This window comes from Arachis ipaensis, chromosome B4, assembly GCF_059453495.1.
Source record: "Arachis ipaensis isolate K30076 ecotype BB chromosome B4, ASM5945349v1, whole genome shotgun sequence".
Classification (NCBI taxonomy): Eukaryota; Viridiplantae; Streptophyta; class Magnoliopsida; order Fabales; family Fabaceae; genus Arachis; species Arachis ipaensis.
Window position 1 is genome coordinate 22,028,606 of NC_142439.1, and position 21,929 is coordinate 22,050,534.

The 21,929-nt window shown below is 34.9% G+C and overlaps 4 protein-coding genes across 4 annotated transcripts; 3 read left to right on the forward strand and 1 right to left on the reverse strand.

Annotated features, from left to right (window-relative positions):
• Nucleotides 1-1,459: 1,459 nt before the first annotated feature.
• LOC148566892 (uncharacterized) lies at nt 1,460-2,212 on the forward strand. Its single transcript, XM_088483540.1, has 2 exons — nt 1,460-1,845; nt 2,062-2,212. The coding sequence occupies exons 1-2, from the start codon at nt 1,460-1,462 to the stop codon at nt 2,210-2,212; spliced, it is 537 nt and encodes a 178-aa protein (XP_088339666.1).
• A 198-nt stretch (nt 2,213-2,410) lies between these two features.
• On the forward strand, nt 2,411-4,070 carry LOC148566893 (uncharacterized). Its single transcript, XM_088485743.1, has 3 exons — nt 2,411-2,614; nt 2,702-2,809; nt 3,495-4,070. Exons 1-3 carry the CDS (start codon nt 2,411-2,413, stop codon nt 4,068-4,070), a joined length of 888 nt encoding a protein of 295 aa, XP_088341869.1.
• Nucleotides 4,071-10,151: 6,081 nt separating this feature from the next.
• On the reverse strand, nt 10,152-11,335 carry LOC107636226 (protein FAR1-RELATED SEQUENCE 5). The gene is given in 2 exon segments (XM_088483541.1): nt 10,152-10,726; nt 10,729-11,335. Coding segments are annotated over 2 exon segments (1,182 nt in total).
• Nucleotides 11,336-13,362: 2,027 nt separating this feature from the next.
• LOC107639107 (cellulose synthase A catalytic subunit 4 [UDP-forming]) lies at nt 13,363-19,322 on the forward strand. The gene is made up of 12 exons (XM_088483583.1): nt 13,363-13,558; nt 14,145-14,346; nt 14,481-14,599; nt 14,917-14,983; nt 15,083-15,230; nt 15,418-16,030; nt 16,099-16,236; nt 16,368-16,493; nt 16,576-16,788; nt 16,864-17,385; nt 17,807-18,157; nt 18,494-19,322. The coding sequence occupies exons 1-12, from the start codon at nt 13,505-13,507 to the stop codon at nt 19,073-19,075; spliced, it is 3,135 nt and encodes a 1,044-aa protein (XP_088339709.1). The 5' UTR covers nt 13,363-13,504; the 3' UTR covers nt 19,076-19,322.
• Nucleotides 19,323-21,929: the final 2,607 nt, after the last annotated feature.

The window sequence follows — 21,929 nt, forward strand, 5'->3', positions numbered from 1 at the left end:
TTTACCAATCCAGCAGTATGTGACTCAAACCTTACATCTTTAGTAATCTTTTATTATCTTAAGTAACAGTGATAATGCAAACCATCTTTTTGAAAAAAAATCATACATATACATATTCATTTTAACTATTCAATCAAATTATTCTCTATAACTTATGCTTCATTCCCTCGCCATTATAGTAGTATGGTAAATTCAGATTAGCAGTATCTACTATATATCCCACTATCCTCAACAAACACCTCTCTTTTAACTACTATTCAAATTCTCCATGCTTTTTGCTTACTATGTGTCAAGTGTGAACAATAATTAACAATAAATTATACTGTACCACTAATTTTGGAATGTAGATCTTATTCTTTCATAATAAAAATTAATATATATCTATACATCATTTACCATCAGGATATTTTCTAGGTAAATTAATTGCACTGAAAACATATGGTTCCAGAGCTGAAAATATAACTGTTTTAGAATGTTTAAACTACAGTGATGTGCCTAATTGTTAGTGTCACACAATGATTGGCTATGCTATGCTTATAATTTAAGAGATGTATATTAACCACGGTAACCAACTCTGTGATGAACTATTTATTAGAGTTCTTTACATGAATTAATCAATACATCTGTGATGAAAATTCTGGCTTATTTATTTCTTCATCCTGTTGTTTGTATATGGAGATATCAAAGTGTCTACCATGCTTGTGGATTTAAACTTCTAGTTTAGTCTGATTGATAGTTTACAGCTGAGAAATTCCAAAAAGAGGACAATACTTATGCTAAATTTTGATTATTTAAGTTTTACAGCTAAGATATTTTTTCATATACAAACTTTTCAATCAAATGTCTCAGTTGGCAATGATTAGAGAAAGTGATCTAATTTTTCATGCCAGTTTTTGTGTATAGCTTTCACTTTTCAGTATCTGATTAGTGATTATAGCTGGTCTAGCTCAGATTTTATGCATTTCCGTATATTTAGTTCTGTAAATGCAATATTATTAGTATAACTTACAAGTTATATAGTTACAAAGTGATATCTCATTTGAGGCTCATGTCAACCAACCTATCCTCATTTGACACGTGGATGATAATTCCTGCTTACTTGGCATTCTGAGGTACGTTCTTGCATTGAATGGATTCTCAACTGTCAGCCTTATCTTTCATTGTGTATAGTCTCTGAAAATCAATGAAATTAAATCATTAACATGCACAATTAAATTCAATGCAGATCAAGACTTCCCTTCAGATATTGATATTACAACGTGAGACTGACAAGGTAACTATTAACTTGATCATAACTGTTAAAACAGACCACATACTACAGAATTGTGTAGTTACTTTAAAAACTAATTATAGTTCTATTCGAGTCACTGAGTTAGGGTTATGTCGCACTGTTTCTAAGGTTTTGAAATTAGTAGAATATTTAAATAGAAGTAAGCCTCTGCACTGCTGGTTGTAGGTCATGGCTCCTCGGGTCAAGGGTAAAGGTGTCAAGGGTCATAGAGGTTCTCGCACCACTGCCGCAGCCGCTATTTCAACCACCTCCACCTCTTCTGGGACTTCGGTTGTGCCAGATTTTCAGTCAGGACCACTTAGCCAGCAACCGTATTTGATGGTACCTAATCTAGGCTACACGGGTCTTCCTCCACCAAGTTGGCCTACTCCAGGATGTATGGGTCCCCCTCCTCCACCCCCTCCTCCAATTTCGATTCCTCCTCCGCTTCACAATTCCAGTCTATTAGTTGATTCAGAGACACCTGGAAGCTCTAGTACATCTCCTCCATCAGAGACTGCATCAGTTCCTAATAGTGTCACAAAAGAAAGATTGGTTCCTGATGAAAAAACAAGGTAAAATTTGGATCTCTCCATAACTAATTTAGTATATTATTTTTCTCTATAAATTTTATTATGCTATATGACATGCATATGCTTCATGTGTCTGCTTCTTCTTTAAGTCATTACCACCGTCTTCCTCCTCCTCCTCCTAACTAAATTAAATAAAGATGTCCCAAAAGACCGAAACAATTAGTTTCCTAACTTGTCAATTCTTTATGAAATTATCAGTTGGTTACCTTTTCCTCCTGGTTCTCAGAAGATTACAGAGATTATCAAGAAACGATATGATAAACCGTACAAAAAGTTTGGAGATGTCCCTCTTCCGACAAAGAAGCTTTGGTTTAAGGAGTGGAAGGTAAAAGTGTTGGATTATTTATAATGATTGAATAACTTGTTCTTTCTTTTTTAATCATAACTTGTCTTTAATCATAACTTGATTGAATATTGTCCATGTGATTTGAATCTTATAAGTAGCAACTTGATGAGTATGTGCAGAGCCACTTTCTTTATTGATGATGATGATGATGAGTTTTTCTGGAGGGCTTTCAAGTATAGGACAAGTAAGCGATTTAGCCAAATGATGTCTGATATCCGTGAGGGTGTGGATACAACCCACGAATGGCTAATTCCTGCTTACAAAAAGGTGTTGGAAAGGTACTGGGAAACAGATGAGAAATGGAAAAATATAAGGAAAAAAGCAAGGGAGAATCGAGCGTCACTCTTAGGTGGTTCTGTCTATTGCGGTGGTTCTATTCCATTAAGCTCAACTATAGAGAGGATGGTAATATAATTTAAGTGGATTTAGATCTTATTTAATAGACATCTATTTATGTAAAATTTTTCTTATTTTGTGTTTTATGTGGAACAGAAGAAGCAGTTGGGCCGTACACCAACCCACGAGGAGGTCTTCAAAGAAACCCACACACTTAAGAGTGACAAGTCTAAATGGGTGGACAAGCGCTCTCAAGACACTCATGTGAGATATAGCATAAATATCAAATTAATGACTCGCTGCCACTTGAATATTTATATGCCCTTTTGTTTTTCTGGTCATGTTTTCCACGGTTTATACTTCCCTCTCACAATTGCTTAATTTAATTAGGTCACAAAGGAGAAGCTAATTACCTGATTTATACTTACCTGGTCATGTTTTCCTTTCTTTTTATAGTGCCTTTATCTTCTTTCCTTTCTTGTTCCATTTTGCTCTTTCTGTTTATTTGATAATAAGTATGAATTATTAGTCATGTGTATATGGTAAGTACTAACAGTGTACTAGTTAATTAATTAGTAGTATATTGGGTAATAATCAAGAATATGACAGTGGTAGTGCATGGTTCAGTGAAACTGACAGGAAACTCACCAATCTCTTATGTTGGTTAGGCTTGATTTGTTGAATAATCAAGATTGTATTAAAGAAAAGGGTTAGTGCAGTTAGGACCTAATCTGTTATGTTGGTTAGGCTTGATTTGTTGACCAACTCACCAACTCTATTTTGATATCTCTCACACACACACAGATATATATATATATATATATATATATATATATATATATATATATATATATATATATATATATATATATATATTTGCTGCACTGTGATATGCATGGCTATTTGTCTTAATAATAATAATATAATTGATATAACCATTGTGCAACAGGAGAAGTTTATAAAAAAGTTAGCAGAAGTTCAGGCCCAACATGCCGAGGCTCAAGCACAAGGAATGGAGCTACAACCAATTGATGAAGATTTGATTTCGGAGGAAGTGTGTGGTGGGCAAAAGAAGAATCGAGTTTACGGAAAATGGCCATTCTTTTCTAACTCTATCAAGTCTGGAACCACTTCTGCCAATTCTGTATCTGGAAGAGCACCAAGAAATCAAAATTCTGTTCCTGATTTGCGAGAACAGATTCATAATCTCAATGAAGAGCTTTTTCAGCGTGTTACTCAACAAATAGATGAGTGTATTAGTAAGTTGTTAGATACACGCTTGGCTCCTTTGGAAAAGACTCAAAAGAAGTTAGAAAAGTTGGAACAGGCAATTGGAAAGGCCAAGAAGGAAAAGCTGAAACAAAAGAAATGGAATGAGGCTTATGTTAGCTATTATGAGAAGGTTAGAGCGTCAAATAGTTATAGTGCAGTTCCACTACCACTGCCACCACCGCCACCCTCAATGTCTTCGGATGAGGACTATGATGATGATGAGGATGAAGATGACACTGAAGACTATAGCTGATAGTTTTAGCATGGTTGAACAATATACTAGGAATTATAGTTGATGATCAATACATTTTGTTTATATTTTGAATTATATTGACTTGCTTGTTTATAGTACTTTTCTTTTAGTTTGATAATACGATGAATGCTTATTTTTTGAAATATTATAAATATTCGAATATAAATTAGATAAAAATTTGTATTAAATTTATATTTATTTTGTATGAAAATAAGTTTATTTTATAATTAGAAAAAGTAAAAAAAATTTTATTTTACCTTACAGACGGATTTACAGACGAATTTTCTGTCTGTAATCATGATTTTCCAAAGTTTAAATTACAGACGGAAAATCTGTCGAAAAATTCGTCTGTAATTACAGACGGAGAATCCATCTGAAAATCTGTCTGTAATTACAGACGGAAAATCCGTCTGAAAATCCGTTTGTAATTACAGACGAAAAATCCGTCTGTAAGTTTGTCGCCTTCAGGAAATAGAGGGAGAATTTACAGAGGGAATATCCGTCGGTAACTAGTAAAAATCCGTTGGTAATTTTCCGACGGAAAAAAATTCTTCGGTAAATAATTTCCGACGGGGCTTTTACAGAGGGACAAAATCCGTCAGTAATTTCGTCGGTAACCAAAAATCCGTCTGTAATAAAGACTAAATCTGTCTGTAAATCTGTCTGTATTTATCCATTTTCTAGTTGTGGGTTATTACCTTGTCTTTGTTGGGTGTCCACAAAATGCAAAGTATAATTAAGGCGGATTCTTCGATGTAGAATGAGAGACAATTTCACACCTGTAGAAATGCGCTGGAGAGATTGGATGTGCAACAAGTGTCCAAGGCGGGGACAACGTCTAACAGTCGAAAAAGGGACTTGTCTATAGTCTCTCATGTGATGGGGTATGTTAGTTTAGATTAGTTAGTTATTAATGTTTGGAAACTATAGCTAATTAGTGTGGGTTAATTAGTGGGCTTATACGTAGGCCTTATTCTAGTGCAGGTGAGGAGATTCTTTTTTTTGGAAGTAGTTAAGGAGTTTTTAAACAATCAGCTCAATTAATTTATTGTTTTGTTGGACGTTTGTATTCTTGATATATGATTGGGCACTAGGTCCAAGTGTTTTTGAAAATTATTTAATAGTGTCATGACCGTGTTTTTAAATAATGAAAAAAAGATTGGGCTAAAGCCTAATAACTTACCAAGAAAATATGACAACATAACTTTTATATAACTTTGTGAGAGCTTGATTAGATAAAATGAGTTGATTTTATCTGTAGAATTTGACATTTTTTTATTAAGTAGATACGTTGATTTATTTGTATTGTCAACAACTAATAATAATTTTAGAAAATAAAATGAAATAAAAATATAGAGATAAGACTTTGATTGATTTTTGTGCATATTGTTGAAACAATTATGTAAATTTTTGTATAAAATTGTGAATCTAACGTATAATGAATTTGTTCCGGTTTAAATGTATTTGAGGTGACTTTTGTCGATGATAAAATTCTGGTGTATTTTCTTTTGGGAGAAAATTATTGAATTGGATTATGAGATTTTATCCATTAAAAAAATACCGCTAATTTTTATGCACTTATATGTAGCTATGTTGAATATATTAATTTCGTAGTGTATAAATCATAATTAGTAGTCTAAGTTAAAAAATTAGCCGTTAAAAGAAAGGAAATGAAAGAAGTTGTAGTTGATAATGTATTTTTGAAGGTGATTAAGATGGAATTTTGAAAATTAGGATTTTGATATTAGGTTTCATATTTAGGGTTTAGAGTTTAAGATTTTGGACTATGGCAAAGGATTCCGGTTTAAGTGATTCAAAATGACGATGGATCATAAACTATATAGTATGATGCCCAAAAACAAAACCAACAGCCATAGACTAGTATGCATACCACTCGGTTATGAACTTAATTTAGAAAAGATATGTTTATAATTCTATATAAGAAGCAGTATTTAATGCATTACTAGACTTGTCAATTATTAATGTTTTCGTTCATTCTAATTATGTTAATTGTGAATCATTCCAAAGGTAAAACACTCGAATAAACCAAATACATGCCAAAATTAAGCGAATTATCCAAAGCCAAAAACGTTACGTTGATGGCCCGAAGCATGTACCTTGTTAATTCGAGTTAGACGAATTCGACTTTCACGTTAGTGGAGTAAATGGAATTGAGTTGAATCGATTTACATAGGAATGTTGTGTTAACCATAAATCGAATGGAGCGTAGGCGAATTAGGTAAACTCAGAATAAATCGTGTCAGACATATTCGATTTACACGAATCATAGTTGTAAAAATCGAACCGGACCGATGGGTTCGTCCAGAAAACCACCGAATCGGTTACTCGTTGGACAGTTTAAGGAAGAAAACCGGTGTGAACCGGTAAGAACCGGATCAAACTGGTCAAAACTGATGAGAACCGACGAAAATCGGTCTGCTTGAAAATTTTTTTAAAATGTCTCCACCAGGTCTTGAACCAAGAACCTTGGAGCAAAAACAACCTCCACTTGCCACTCAGCCATTGCACTTCCAAGTACAATATTTGACAAATACTAATTATATAGTATACATAAATATCTAATTTAATTTAATTTTTATTTTTTCTATTTTTCAAATTAATTATATTTGAATTATATACCATTATTAATATAAATATAAATTTTACTAAAAATTTATTAATTTACTTGATCTATTTTATTGCTAGTATTGTGATTAACGTTATTTGTTTTGATATTAATGTTAAAATCTACTGATATACTGATATTATAGTTAGATGATAGGCTTTGTGAATTAATTATTTTTTTATTGTGTCAAATTAAAATACTACTGTAGTATTACTGATAAATTTTATGGTTTTTTTTATATTAGTTATTTTTAGAAGTTGAGACTTGATTCTTCATAAAATGTTAGTGAAGATATGTATTTCAAATTTTAATTTTAAGTTTTAAACTATTTTATATTTTATATTTACGTGAGACCGGTTTTATCAGTGTAACGAGTGATTTATCGGTTGAACAAATAAATCAGTGAATTAGTAGTTTGATCGGTTCGATCACCGGTTTAATTCTGACAACTATGACACGAATGAACAATTAAATGAAATAAGCCAATTCGATTTATAAAGATGGTGGCTTTGGTAAATCGAATACAACATTGTCGACTTAATATGCACGTAGCCATAAATCTTGCAAAAAAAATGTATATTATAAGAAAATTATAATAACAAAATTATAACCCTTGTCGGAGAAGGTAAATAAGAAATTATAAGTAAAAATTTTATGTTACAACTCTTTCCATAATAACAAAATTGATAATAACTATATATATATATATATATATATATATTATCTTATGTGTTATTTATATTTTAATAAATATATATTAATTTTTATTATAAACAAGATATTTAAAAATTATCAAGTTTTATATATTTTTTTATAGATTAATAAATAGATATTAATTTTTATTATGAAAAGACTACCAACATATATAAATAGATTTATGTTTACTAAAAATTAAAATTAAAGTATTAAAAATGAAATATAATTATGTTATATTAGTAACTATTAAATATAGTTATGTTATATTAATAAATATAAATAATATATAATCATTATGTACTTAAGCAAGTAAATGAGTATATAGGAGTTATTTTGTAGTCTCAATGTTAATTTATATGTTTTGAATTTTCTTTTAATAATATGTATGCAGCAGGCATATTAGGTAGTCAAAGTGTTTAGAGGTGTGCAGTATCTCTCCATATTTCCAAGGTATTGGCATCATGAAGGCTTGCCTTTTTTCAAAAAGGCTTTTCTAGACTCGTTGGACTCCACACCGAGTTTTCACATCAACATTGAATACTTTTGTGTGAGATACTGAAGCTGGATTATATAGTCACTGGGGTGCCTAGATTTGCCGTTGAACAATCATCAAAGAATTCACATCACAGAGTGAGCAAGAATGGAAGGTGGCCGATATCAATACTACGCGGTGAGGAGGGGGCATGTTCCTGACATATATGGCACATGGTTAGAGTGCAAGCGTCAGGTAACCGGGTTTAAGAACAACGACTACAAGGGTTTCAAAGACTTGGATGAGGCTAAGGCGTGGCTTGGTGGCGTTGCAGAAGTAGCAGATTTTGGAGGGGAGCCTCAACAGATTGCTATCGAGGCAGGGGAGCAACATCAACAGGGAGACCTCGGGCAAGACCTTCCGAATCTGATTCAACTTCCGGTGTATGGAAGCCCGCCGTCCCATGAAACTGAAGACACCCGTGGGAGCTTGTCAAGTAGTCTGGACGTTCGCGGTGGCAGCTGCGACTCGTATGCCTTAGGAGGTCTGTGAATAATTGATTTAGAAAGCTTTTGTTAGCTTTTAGAGTATGATTGGTTTGAGGGATTAAGGAAATGAATTTGTTTTCTTATGCAGGTGGTGTCGAAGGCGTGTGATGAAGGAGGGACCTTTCTTGAACATGGAGGATATGGAGTTGTTGCTAATGCGTGCATGCTCATCCCTTAGCATCGGGGCTCCCATTTTCGTATGCCAAGAGCACAGGTCTAGTGAGGAGGCCGTTCGCTTTGCGTTCATCGTGGTTCTGCCTTATAACAGCAGGGGTCTGGAGCTCGTTGCACACGGACCCACTTCAGCAAATGTGCGAGTGGCTCGTCAGGAAGTATCATTTGCAATGTTGGAGAAAATGGTAGCAGCAATTGGATATAGCATATGCGACTACAACTACCGCACAGTTGCCCGCATGCAAGAACGCTGGAGAGAGATTCAGGATGCCAGTCTAGCTCCCATGGCACAACGGATTCGTCTTCTAGAAGAGGAAAATGCTGATCTTCAGCATCAGGTTGAGACGATAAATGAAATGCTGGAAGAGTAGTGGTACATTTTACAATTTAGGTTTGCGTCTGAGGTATGTGTACTTAGGATAGTGGCTATTGAAGGTTAAGGTTTTTACTCTAGTTGAATATGTTGTTACTTTAGGATAAATTAGGGTAAGTTCTGGTTGCTAACATTTCTAGCATTGGGGTGAGTATCTCTGGTGGAGTAGTATGCATTCATGTTGAAGTTGAATGTAACATGGATATGTATATTCTAGTTATGATGAATATGGTGGATGATTAAGAAAATGAAGGTTTGATTTCCATTTCTGAATCAGTATTTGAATATTGGTAGAAACACTAACAATGTGGTTTTGTTGTTAATTTTATGGTATTGGGGTCTTGATTTTTTGCTTCTTCCTGTTGACGTCCGGCAAGCGCCGAGTGGGTACGTTGTTATTTGGTAGGAACACAGGTGGAATAAGCTAAGTAGTTGTAAATAATGGTTAAATATTTAGTTGATAAGATTACTCAATATTTTGATTTAAAGTGAACCCAATTCTATTAATTAATGGTTAATTTGAAATCAAATTTGTGATTCTTTGACCATTTTAACAAAATAGGTGGTGATTAGTGTATTTTAGCTGTGAAGCCGTGGATAAAGGGGTCGGGGAAGAAGTTGCCAATGCCCTAAAAGAATATAAACTTGTAATTTGCTTTTGAAAAATAAATATTTAATATAAGTGTTCGCAGCCATCAACCATGTCGAATCAATCTATCAAGTAGCATGACAGATAGTAGTGGTAAGGATTAGGGTGAGTGGCTCGGTGACCACCTCGTGACTCGTAACAAATCTTGCAACAGAAGATTACCATCAAAAGAAGGGAGAAATTTTGTTGGTCCTCAATGGTTGGGCCTTCGGTTGCATTTCATTCCCTTTGTGCAAAGCAAGACATATCCTAGTGAAAGAAAGGAATTGACACCTGGGTTAATAAAGTCACTTGTCCCATTGTACTGGTAGTAGGAACACCCCAGTAATCGTCCTAAGTTCCATTTGGCGCGTAAAGTTGGATTCCTGAGGGATGAAAATGGGTGATCAAAAGAATGGCATTGGTGAAGCTCCAGGATCAACTGAAGTTCCTCCGAACTTTGCATCGGTGGAGGCATCCGTGTTAGATGAGATTGTGAGGTATGTCTTTGTTTTCCATGTCGACATATGCATAGCCATGTGAAGGGTTCATGTTTGAAGGTACTCAGTCATTTGTAGATGCCAAGTCCCTGAACATCTGCTCGTTCCCATTAGATGTAACATTCTTTTGTAGATGCCAAGCACATAGGCGATGGGTAGCACTAGGAAAAACTTCCGTAACTGTGGCAATAATGGCATCATCGCCGTCTGTGACTACAACAGATGGCAATTTATTACACATCACCTCAAGGAGATTTTCTAGCATCCACTTGTACGAAGAAATCGTCTCGTCCAACACTAACCCGAACCCGAAGATCGTCGTCTGTTTGTGGTTGTTTGCACCCGAGAATATTACAAGCGGTCTCCTGTACTTGTTCTTTTTGTACGTCGAATCGAATGCGAGGACATCACTAAAGTGTTGGTAATCAACTCTGCTCATTCCATCGGCCCAAAACAAGTTGGCCAACATACCCTCCTTAGTCAGGTTATACCTCGCCATTGCCATGGGGTCCACAGAAGCCTTTCCCTTCAAATAGACAATGGCAGAATTTGCGTCCCCATCTGCGATCTTAGCGCGCTTAGTCCGGTCAAGGTAGTTATAAGCATCCTTCTTTGTGAAACCCAATAGTGAATACCCCCGGCAATCCTTGCCATGTACCCAAGTATCTTTGACGTAGGTAGCCCATAACTTTACATACCATCTAGCTAATCCTTTGCCGCACCTGAAACCCGACGGAACTTTGGAATCAAGTGTACCATACACCTAGCTACTAACTCATGGTTGTGCTCGAGGATGACTTTCCGGACCTTCCAGTTTGAACTATCTTTGTCAAGATATATCGACAACTTAGCCTGGCAGTTCGTTCGTGTCTCAGGCTTATGACATCTTTTTCTATCTAATCTATTATAGTGCTTTTCATCCCTTAACCCAGCTCTGTTGCAAAAGAATCTCCTCCTAATTACATTTCCGTCATCATCCTTCCCATAGTCTCCCTTGCGTACTGCAAACCCATGGCACTTTCCAAACCTCATATAGAATTCATAAGCACGCTCCTCCGTTCTGAAAACCTTGTTCTCTATTTCAGCTGCGGTAAGACCAAATACATCTCCATAATCCGACACGTCATCCTGCCCACTTGGATCTAATTACTCAACATCAAATTCATCAGCATCTGAACTGACTACGTCACCAACACAATCGCTTTCATCCTCCATGTAGAATTTCTCGCTATGACCAGTGTATTCCATCTGATAAAAAAAATTAATCAGCAAATAACTCGTCATCTAATTTCCTCGTGCTCCCTAATGTATTACAAGTCCGATCCGTATGAAAAGAATATTGATACTACTTAATACTTCAATGACACACATTACAAATCCCTCTGGCGGTACTAGGCACATTCACACTGATAAGTATCACTCCACAAATACAACCACTCCTAACTTTGCATCCACCAGATACTTCATCGCAGATACCAAATTAAATAACAATTAGTCAAAATTCACATAACACTACCATGACTACATAAAACAAGTGGTGTAATAGATTTTTTAAGTTAAATTCCCAAAGCCTAATATCACCGATTTCAGTTTATCACAAGTCACAAATCATCTACTGAATACTTACATAAACTATCATGATGTTGTATTTCGTTTGGAACAAGTTGTTCTGATTTTCACTCTTATATATATTCTTTTCATTAAACGTCAACAACATTTCAATTTTGCTCTTATTTTTTACTTCATGATAACAAAGATAAGCTTATCATGTTAAATTACGTTGAACTAAATGAATTCCAACTATGAAATAAAAAATAATACAAACAAATAATTTTATACTATTTTATTCATTTTAATATTTCATAAAAAAAATATTTTTCAACTAAATTATAAAAACCATAAACAACATGTCTCACCAAAAATAAAAAAATGATAACTAGTTAACCCTTATCAATTTTCAACAATACTTTATATCTGTATTTCTTCACAAGCAGTCATATAGCTCTAAAATCAGAGGTATAAATAGCAACTAAGAATTCGTTCACACACTCATACCTTTAACACTGTCAATTTTACACCGATGGCACGCAGATCTCCCGTAAATCTAACGCGTTAACCAGCCAACCTCCCTAAACCCTATACCGACAACCATCAAAGAAAGGGCAACTCCACTGCACTTGATATAGTTACCTCTTCTCAAATAACTCTACTCCAAGGGGTCCGACACTCACAGTGGAAAAACCCTTATAGAAAAAAACCCCAATTGAATTTCTTTCTCCAATTCATCTTTTTCTTTACATATTTTTTGCCTTCTCCTATAAGATTTTATTCTAACTCCTGTAAATCACATAGCCCACCAAAACTTAGCCCTTCAATATTTTAAGAAACATTCAACATGTGCAAAAAAGGCCCATGTTCAACTAATACTAATTATCCTTACTTAGTCTAATTACACAATCTGATAATGTTTCCAGATCACGTGGAGGGAGTTGCATTTCCTGAATTGAGAGGACGCCTTTCTTGCAGCAGGTCACATCTGCTCCTTCACTCACACACTTGTCGCACGTTGCACCTGTCCACGCCATTTCTACACGTGTAGAAGCCACATCAATTTCTACACGAGAGATTTTGCCATTAATTAATTGTGTAATCTTCAATTTGAATTATTTCTATAGAATTACTTTCTTTCACAACGTGCACTATGTTATATAATTTTATAAATTTGCACATATTATTCATAGGATAAAATAAAGAAATTAATTATAAACATAACTATATCATTATTAAAAAAAATTCATAAGTTATTTTAAATTTTTTCTTCATATCTTTACTATTCCTAATAACTAACAGACAATTTTTTTTTAATGAACAAAATATTTATATTTTTTATCTAATAACAAAAGAAAATATACATAAAAATTTTTTCAATCACTTATGATTTATGTTTCACAAACATGACCATATATGATACCGACCTCAACCCAACTATCTGATGAAATTTGAATTGTGTTGGACTATTTTTAGCAAAAAAATGGTAACTTCTTATTCACAATGACATAAAAGTGGGAAAAAAATGAATATAAGTAGTGAGAAATTTTAAAAAAGATAGTGAGAAATTTTCATTGATGATGATCTGCTTAAGAATGCTTTGATTCCAAGCAAGCAGAGAAAAAATTAACAAAATGGGAAAAGGCTTTGACACCTATAATAAATATCCATCTCTTACGTCTCTTAATTTAAAAGCTTTAAACCAACGACTCCCCAACTCATCGTTTGGTACAAACTCATGCTCATGCATCCACAACTAGTGAGTGACTATGATGTTTCGCTCCCTCAAACCCACCATTTCTTATATACTCATTTTTCACCGTTCTCTCTTCCCAATCCTCCTCTCAAATTTTTTGGCTTTTAATTGCCATGGCTGGCTTCATTACTGGCTCCAATTCTCATCACTCCCCTCACTCTGATGAGGTATGTATCTTTTCATCTTGCATTGATCCCAATCACATGCTTTAATTCTTACTCTTCATTTCTTTTTTGAGTTTAATTTTGATATAAAGAGTTTTATACGATTATCCAATTATATTCATGTGTTTAGATGATTTTTTAGGTAGTGAATTTAAAAATGATTTACTTTTTATTATGGATTTAATTTTGATGCACTGTCAGTATAAAACGGTTTTACATATGTATCCAATCACATAACGTCATATTAGCAAAAATAATTACTTTTTATATTGACCGCGTAACTAGTCATCCAAGAGAATGGTTATGATTGCACAACTGTATAAAACTTTATTCTGTCACTACATCAAAATTAAACTCTTTTATTATTTGTTAATACATAATTGTAACCTTCAATGAAAATTAAATTTTCTCTTCAATCATATTTTATCTATATGGTTATCTACTTTTAACTTCACATAAAGTTAATTGCATGTGAGTCTTTGCCATAAAAAAAATATGCTGCATCATTCTGGCTCTGTAGTAATGTTAATATGATCTTGGTTGGTTTCTGAATTCTTGTGCATGTCTTTTTACGTATGATGTCTTGCAGCACAAGTCTCCAAGCAACGAGGCCGTACCGTCAAAAGCATGTCGAATTTGCGGCGATGAGATCGGACAGAAGGAAGATGGAGAGGTGTTCAGGGCATGCCAAGTTTGTGCATTCCCTGTATGCAAGCCCTGCTATGAATATGAGAGGAGTGAAGGGAACCAGTGCTGCCCTCAATGCAACACTCGCTATAAGCGCCAAAAAGGTTATTAGCCTTTAATTTGTGGTATCAATATCATCATCATAGATATAAAAACAAATAAAAGGACTTGGTTTTTGTTGATGAAAAAATATTAGGCTAAATGTTTTTTTTTTTTTTTTTTTGTTAATTCTGTGCAGGTTGTCCTAGAGTTATTGGAGATGAGGAGGAGAATTTTGATGCAGAGGATTTTGATGATGAGTTTCAGATTAAGAACCATTCTGATGATGCTGATGCAAAACTTGCTTCTAATCATGGAGTAAGACAACATCATCATCATTCATCACTGACAAATTAGCTTATGATTTGAGATTTTATTTATTTATTGTTCCCACAAATTAGTTTCTGAATTTTGGTTTGTTGGTTTTTCAAATTGATGAGTTTTTTAGTCTAAACCGATGACTCGACTTGAACCAAACCGAACCAATCCAATATTTGATCATATTAGTTTGGTTTAGATTTGTTGAGAAAAGATTTGTTTACTATGACACTATCAAAACTAACCTGATTACACCCCTATGATTTATTGAGTAATAAGTAATTGAAGTGAATATGAAACTGTTGTGAATGTTACAGGAAAATGGAGACTACAATCAACAGAAATTGAATCCAAATGGCCAAGCTTTCTTTTCAGCAGGAAGCGGTAAACAATTACAAAATTGTCCATGATTGATGATTTTTCTTAGTAGGATGTTCTCTTTTGTTTTATATATCTTTTCTGATTTGGTTTACTGTTTTATAGTTGCTGGCAAGGATATTGAAGGAGACAAAGAATTTTATAGCAATGAAGAATGGCAAGAAAGAGTAGAGAAATGGAAAGTAAGGCAAGAGAAGAAAGGTTTGCTAAACAAAGAGGAAGAAAAAGAACAAGCTGAAGATGATGATTACCTGTAAGTGATTTCTTAAGCTGCTTCTTCCTTTGAATTGGACAAAACAAGTCCCTGTAAGATTTGAATTCTACGTTCATTTGTGGCTAAAACATTTCTATCTTGTATCAAAACAGAACCAAAGTATTAATAGAATCTAGCATATGGTTAAGTCTTTGCAATGTAACAAATTTTGATACAAATGTTGCAGTTTGGCGGAAGCGAGGCAACCACTATGGCGCAAGGTTCCAATAGCTTCAAGCCTAATCAACCCATATCGCATAGTGATTGTGATGAGGCTGGTGATCCTAGCATTCTTTTTCAGATTTCGGATCTTAACTCCGGCCTATGATGCATATCCCTTGTGGCTTATCTCTGTGATATGTGAGATATGGTTTGCAATGTCATGGATCCTTGATCAGTTCCCAAAGTGGTTCCCCATCACGCGCGAGACTTACTTGGACCGGTTGTCCATAAGGTTCGAGCGTGAAGGGGAGCCAAACCAACTGTGCCCTGTTGATGTGTTTGTGAGTACTGTGGATCCTCTGAAGGAGCCACCAATCATAACAGCAAACACTGTTCTTTCAATCCTCTCTGTTGACTATCCTGTTGAGAAGGTGTGCTGCTATGTCTCGGACGATGGTGCTTCCATGCTCCTCTTTGATTCGTTGGCCGAAACTGCCGAGTTTGCAAGAAGATGGGTTCCATTCTGCAAAAAGTATAAGATCGAGCCAAGGGCTCCTGAGTTCTATTTCTCTGAGAAGATTGATTACTTGAAGGACAAGGTTCAGCCTACATTCGTTAAGGAGCGAAGAGCCATGAAGGTAACTCTTGAGTTTCATTACCTTGGATATGAAGAAAGGACACAAGATTTTGTATTTGATTTTTGCAGAGAGAATATGAAGAATTCAAAGTGAAAATCAATGCCTTGGTGGCAAAGGCTCAGAAGAAACCAGAAGATGGATGGGTGATGCAAGATGGAACTCCATGGCCGGGAAACAACACTCGCGATCATCCGGGAATGATTCAGGTATATATTTCTTCTTTTCTGTAGTTTTCATCATCTTATGATTAAGGAGCAAGCAAAAGATGAAAAGAAACACCTTCCATTTTGAGGAATGTGACATATCCATTGAGTTAGACCCTCTTGGTTCTTTGCAGGTATATTTGGGTACTGCTGGTGCACTAGACGTGGAAGGCAAGGAACTGCCGCGACTCGTGTATATTTCGCGTGAGAAACGGCCTGGCTATCCACACCACAAGAAAGCTGGTGCCATGAATGCTTTGGTATATGCATTGTTTATTAATACTTTCAATTCTTGCATGAAAACATATTTATAACCCTGCCATTGTTGGGTATCCTCTCAAGGTTCGAGTTTCTGCTGTTCTTACAAATGCACCTTTCATGCTGAATCTGGATTGTGATCACTACATCAATAACAGCAAGGCTTTAAGAGAGGCTATGTGCTTCTTGATGGACCCCCAGCTTGGGAAGAAGCTCTGTTATGTCCAATTTCCACAAAGATTCGACGGTATTGATCGCCATGATAGATATGCTAATCGAAACACTGTGTTCTTTGATGTAAGTCTCATTCTTTCTAACCATCATGCATACTATGTTTCAATAACTAACCTTTAATGTTGCTTTTCATCATAGATCAATATGAAAGGACTAGATGGGATTCAAGGTCCGGTTTATGTTGGTACTGGAACTGTGTTTAACAGGCAAGCATTGTACGGCTATGATCCACCGGTATCCGAGAAGAGGCCCAAGATGACTTGTGACTGTTGGCCATCATGGTGTTGCTTTTGCTGCGGCGGTTCCAGGAAATCCAAGTCAAAAAAGAAATCAGGAGCAGGAAGTGGTCTCTTAGGTGCATTATACACCAAGAAGAAGAAGAAAATGATGGGAAAAAATTATGTTAGAAAGGGTTCTGGCTCCATGTTTGATCTTGAAGAGATTGAAGAAGGTCTTGAAGGCTATGAGGAGCTAGAGAAGTCATCTCTCATGTCACAGAAAAACTTTGAGAAGCGATTCGGGCAATCGCCGGTTTTCATTGCTTCCACTTTGATGGAGAATGGAGGACTACCTGAAGGCACCAATTCTCAAGCATTGGTTAAGGAGGCCATTCATGTTATAAGCTGTGGCTATGAAGAGAAGACTGACTGGGGCAAAGAGGTAATGCCTTCAGTTACATTTATTTCCCATTCTGCTTTCTGCTTAATGAATTTCTCAAAAACATGAAAGATATCAAGAACCATTTGAACTTTTCTGTATAAAACAAAGAGTTTAATTTTGATGCTATAAAATATTTTTCACAATTATCCAATTACATATGTTCTTTTTTATGATTATTCATGAGGTCGATATAAAAAGTAGTCATTGTTGCTAATATGATATCATGTAATTTATCAAAATCAAAATAGAATTCTAAAAGAAAGAATACATAGATACTTTTTTTTTTATCTTCGTTTTCCAACAAATTTATTCTTCCAATATCTTTGTATTTCTGTTTTAAGACGGTTACCAAACTCAACCAAAGTTTTATGATTGCTAAATCTTTCAAGCCACGCCTTGACGAATTTGTTTTGTACTACAGATTGGATGGATTTATGGGTCAGTGACAGAAGATATTTTGACTGGATTCAAGATGCATTGTAGAGGATGGAAATCAGTGTATTGCATGCCAAAGAGGGCAGCTTTCAAGGGATCTGCACCAATAAATCTATCAGATAGGTTGCACCAAGTTCTGAGGTGGGCTCTTGGTTCGGTTGAGATTTGCCTAAGTCGCCATTGTCCATTATGGTATGGCTATGGAGGAAAGTTGAAGTACTTAGAGAGGTTGGCTTACACTAACACCATTGTTTATCCATTCACTTCCATTCCTTTGCTTGCATATTGCACAATACCAGCTGTTTGTCTCTTGACCGGGAAATTCATCATCCCCACTGTAAGTTGGTACTAATTAAGTGCTCAACATTTCAACGAGTCATCATTTGCTTTCGAAAAACAAACAAGATTGTTTTCACTTTTTACTGTTAACACAATCACGAAAGAATTTAATTTTAGTGCACTGTCAGTGTAAAGCAGTCGCATCCAATTGCTATCTTTTACATTGACTACATGAATGGTCATGAAAAAGAACAAATGTGATTGGATGATTATGTAAGATATTTTATACTGTTGATGCATCAATAGTGAAAATAGAAAACACTGGAATCAAAACAGAAGTTTGCTAATGCTGCTATGAGATTTGTGTCTCCTAAATGTTTTTTACTTAATGCAGCTGACCAACCTTGCTAGTGTATGGTTCATGGCCCTATTTATCTCCATCATCTTAACCGGTGTCCTCGAGCTCCGGTGGAGTGGCGTTACCATAGAAGACTGGTGGCGAAACGAGCAATTCTGGGTGATCGGAGGCGTATCGGCCCACCTTTTCGCCGTATTCCAAGGACTTCTGAAAGTCCTTGCCGGAGTAGACACCAACTTCACTGTCACAGCAAAAGCAGCAGACGATACAGAATTCGGAGAGCTGTATATGTTCAAATGGACAACACTTCTCATCCCACCAACCACTCTCATAATCTTGAACATTGTTGGAGTTGTAGCTGGTGTGTCTGATGCAATCAACAATGGATATGGATCATGGGGTCCCTTGTTTGGGAAGCTATTCTTTGCATTTTGGGTCATTGTTCACTTATATCCTTTCCTCAAAGGTCTCATGGGGAAACAAAACAGAACTCCTACTATTGTGGTTCTTTGGTCAATTCTTTTGGCTTCTATTTTCTCATTGATTTGGGTTAGGATTGATCCTTTCTTGCCAAAGCAAACAGGTCCAATACTCAAACAATGTGGTGTAGAATGCTAATAATAAGGCTGCATGTGTTTTCTTTTACTTGTGCTTCCAAAAGCCATTTGATGAGTAATGCATGGAACTTTTTGTAATAATAATGTTTCTATTTTGTTACTGATATTTTTTGTATTTGAAATTCTGGGAAGTGTTATCTGTGTATATACTACTGTATAGGGTTATGCATGGTTGGAATATGTACAATTGAATCTGTTGTTTCAGAGATTGTCACTGATATGGAAAAAACTGAAGATTTTTTGGGGTACTTAATAATTTCTATCTAATGGGACTTGATTTTATTTTTCACTAATACCAAATACGTATCTCTACAATAGTTAATTGATAGCTAATTTTTTTTTTTTTTATTTGTCTGGTATGGTTGATATTGATCAGGAGGTCGGATAACTATAGTCAATTGCTATCTACGATGGTTTGGCATTTTGTTAAGTGTTGATTTTATATGTATTCAATGAATTTTTTTTTTGGTGTCTACTATGTATTCAATGAATATTGTCAAATGAATAATAACAACAACAATAATAATATTGGTTTGACTAGAAGAAAATAATAACGCTTTTTAATTTACATATTGTACCGTAGCTGGTGTATGAGAAGGATATGGGGGTAGGAGGTGTGTAACCAAGTTGTGGTGTCAGGGGAAAGGGAGTCGGACCCTCCGAGTTCAAGCCACAAAACGCACGGTCCGACTCCAGTGCATGTGGCTCAGGTTGCTGAGGAACTCGGACCCTCCGAGTTGGATGAGCTTCACGTACCGTCCGATTTTCGGTGGACCAATCGCACGGTCCGAGTTGGTTCAACAATGGACACGCGTTGCTTCCCCGCTGTGTCCCTAAACGGTGCCCCTCATGAAGACAGAAAGAAAAATGACCTCTCTCACCATCCGAATCCACATTTCACTCCCACTAACCTTTCACCCTCACAGCCTTCTTCTTTCTTTCTCTGAGTTTTGCATGGTGGAAGAGCAACAACAATGCCAAAAAAATACAAAGTTAAAGATGTTGATCGATCTGAGTTTCATATTATTCATTATCTCAGTGATCCTGATTATGTAAGTATTTTTTTAATTTTTTAATTTTTTAAATTTTTTAATATTTATAATGATTAAAATATAAAATTTGAATATTATGATTGTTGTTAGACACAGTTGAAGAATATAAATAGAATGATTATGACTAATTTATGAATATTAGTTAGATTATTTTAAAATATTTTTAACAGATTAATAATTATATTTATCATGATAAAAAAAATTTTTATGATTATATTGTTGTTAGACATGCACTTGAAGAACATAAATGGAATGATTATGACTAATTTTGATTGTTTGTTAGATTTGTTTAAAATTATTTTACAGATTATTAGTTATATAAATCATGATTAGAAAATTTGTTATGATTATGTTGTTGTTAGACGTGTAGTTAAAGGATATAAATAGAATGGTTATGACTAATTTTTAAATATTTATTAGGTTTTATTTAAATTTTTTTACAGATTATTAATTATATATATATATATATCATGATAAGGAAATTTTTTATGATTATGTTGTTGTTGTTGTTTAGTTTTGTGTTTTTGGGTGTAGTAGTAAGTAGTAGATAATGTAAATTTTTAATAAATTTATTTATTTTTAGTATAATTATTATTTGTAAGCCAATGTTATTTAAATGTGTTTTTAATAAATTAAGTATAACTGTTATCAATTTTGGTTAAATGTTATTATTATTGTGATAAAGTGTTAATGCTGAGTTGATTAGAAAGGTTATTTTAATTAAGCCATGTTAGATATTTCTTTATGAGAATATTTAAATAATCTTAATTGTAGTAATTATTATTAGCAAGTTAATTGTTACCGTTGTTAGAATATGAATGATGGCATATAGAGATTATTAATATTTTGTATTGCAGGGGAAAAAATTTTTAACAAAAGAGTAATTAACGTTCGATATTATTGTGGATGTTGTAATATTGTTGAGATTTATGATTAGGAATATATGTATTTGTAATGAGTTTCATTAGCAGTTATGAATAATTTTGAGGATTAATTAAATAAATTTAGAAGTTACAAGAATTAGTTGTATAAGGATTCAGTCAAATGATTGATGATGGTAAGTTAGTAATTCTTAATAATTTGAGTAGTAATTTGTTATGTTTTTTTTGTAGAAATCAAGAATGTTGACATGTAACCATCCACTTCCTCCGGATCGGTATAACGAAAGGGTGGAGGATCATTTGCGAATTACCGGGTTCTATCATGCATCTCAAATTGGGATAGTGCAGTGTCAAAAAGTATTGGTAAATGCTCTAATTGAACGTTGGCACCCAGAGACACATACGTTTCACCTTCCCATTGGTGAATGTGCTGTGACACTTGAAGATGTAGCTCTGATTCTTGGTCTTCCCACAGATGGTCTTCCAGTCACAGGGATGACAATGAGCAGTTTTGAAGCGTTGGAGGCGGAGTGCTTGATTCAATTTGGAGTTGCACCACCTAAGTCGGATTGTAGAGGTAGTTGCATAAAACTTACCTGGCTGCGGAATCTAAAAGAAAATTTACAGTTGATTGATGATATCAGTATACAGAGGTATGTGAGGTGCCATATTATGTTGTTGATCGGGACGATCTTGTTTGGGGATAAGTCTGGGGCAGGAGTGCATTGGAAATATCTACCCTTGCTACGTGATTTTGTTAGTATTGGTCAGTATAGTTGGGGAGCGGCGTGCCTAGCACATCTCTACAGGGCATTATGCCGGGCATCCCGTTTTAACTGCAAGGAAATAGATGGTCCACTAATACTTCTACTCTGTTGGACTTGGATCAGGCTGCCATATCTATCGCCGCTACCTAGGGAAC

Excerpts from the sequence above, each read along its gene's own strand:
- LOC148566892 (XM_088483540.1), top strand. The coding sequence starts at position 1,460 with ATGGCTCCTCGGGTCAAGGGTAAAGGTGTCAAGGGTCATAGAGGTTCT. Across the intron at positions 1,846-2,061 it reads GTTCCTGATGAAAAAACAAG|TTGGTTACCTTTTCCTCCTG; the intron begins GTAAAATTTGGA and ends TGAAATTATCAG.
- LOC148566893 (XM_088485743.1), top strand. The coding sequence starts at position 2,411 with ATGATGTCTGATATCCGTGAGGGTGTGGATACAACCCACGAATGGCTA. Across the intron at positions 2,615-2,701 it reads GCTCAACTATAGAGAGGATG|AAGAAGCAGTTGGGCCGTAC; the intron begins GTAATATAATTT and ends TATGTGGAACAG. Across the intron at positions 2,810-3,494 it reads AGCGCTCTCAAGACACTCAT|GAGAAGTTTATAAAAAAGTT; the intron begins GTGAGATATAGC and ends ATTGTGCAACAG.
- LOC107639107 (XM_088483583.1), top strand. The coding sequence starts at position 13,505 with ATGGCTGGCTTCATTACTGGCTCCAATTCTCATCACTCCCCTCACTCT. Across the intron at positions 14,600-14,916 it reads AACTTGCTTCTAATCATGGA|GAAAATGGAGACTACAATCA; the intron begins GTAAGACAACAT and ends TGAATGTTACAG. Across the intron at positions 16,031-16,098 it reads AGGAGCGAAGAGCCATGAAG|AGAGAATATGAAGAATTCAA; the intron begins GTAACTCTTGAG and ends TGATTTTTGCAG.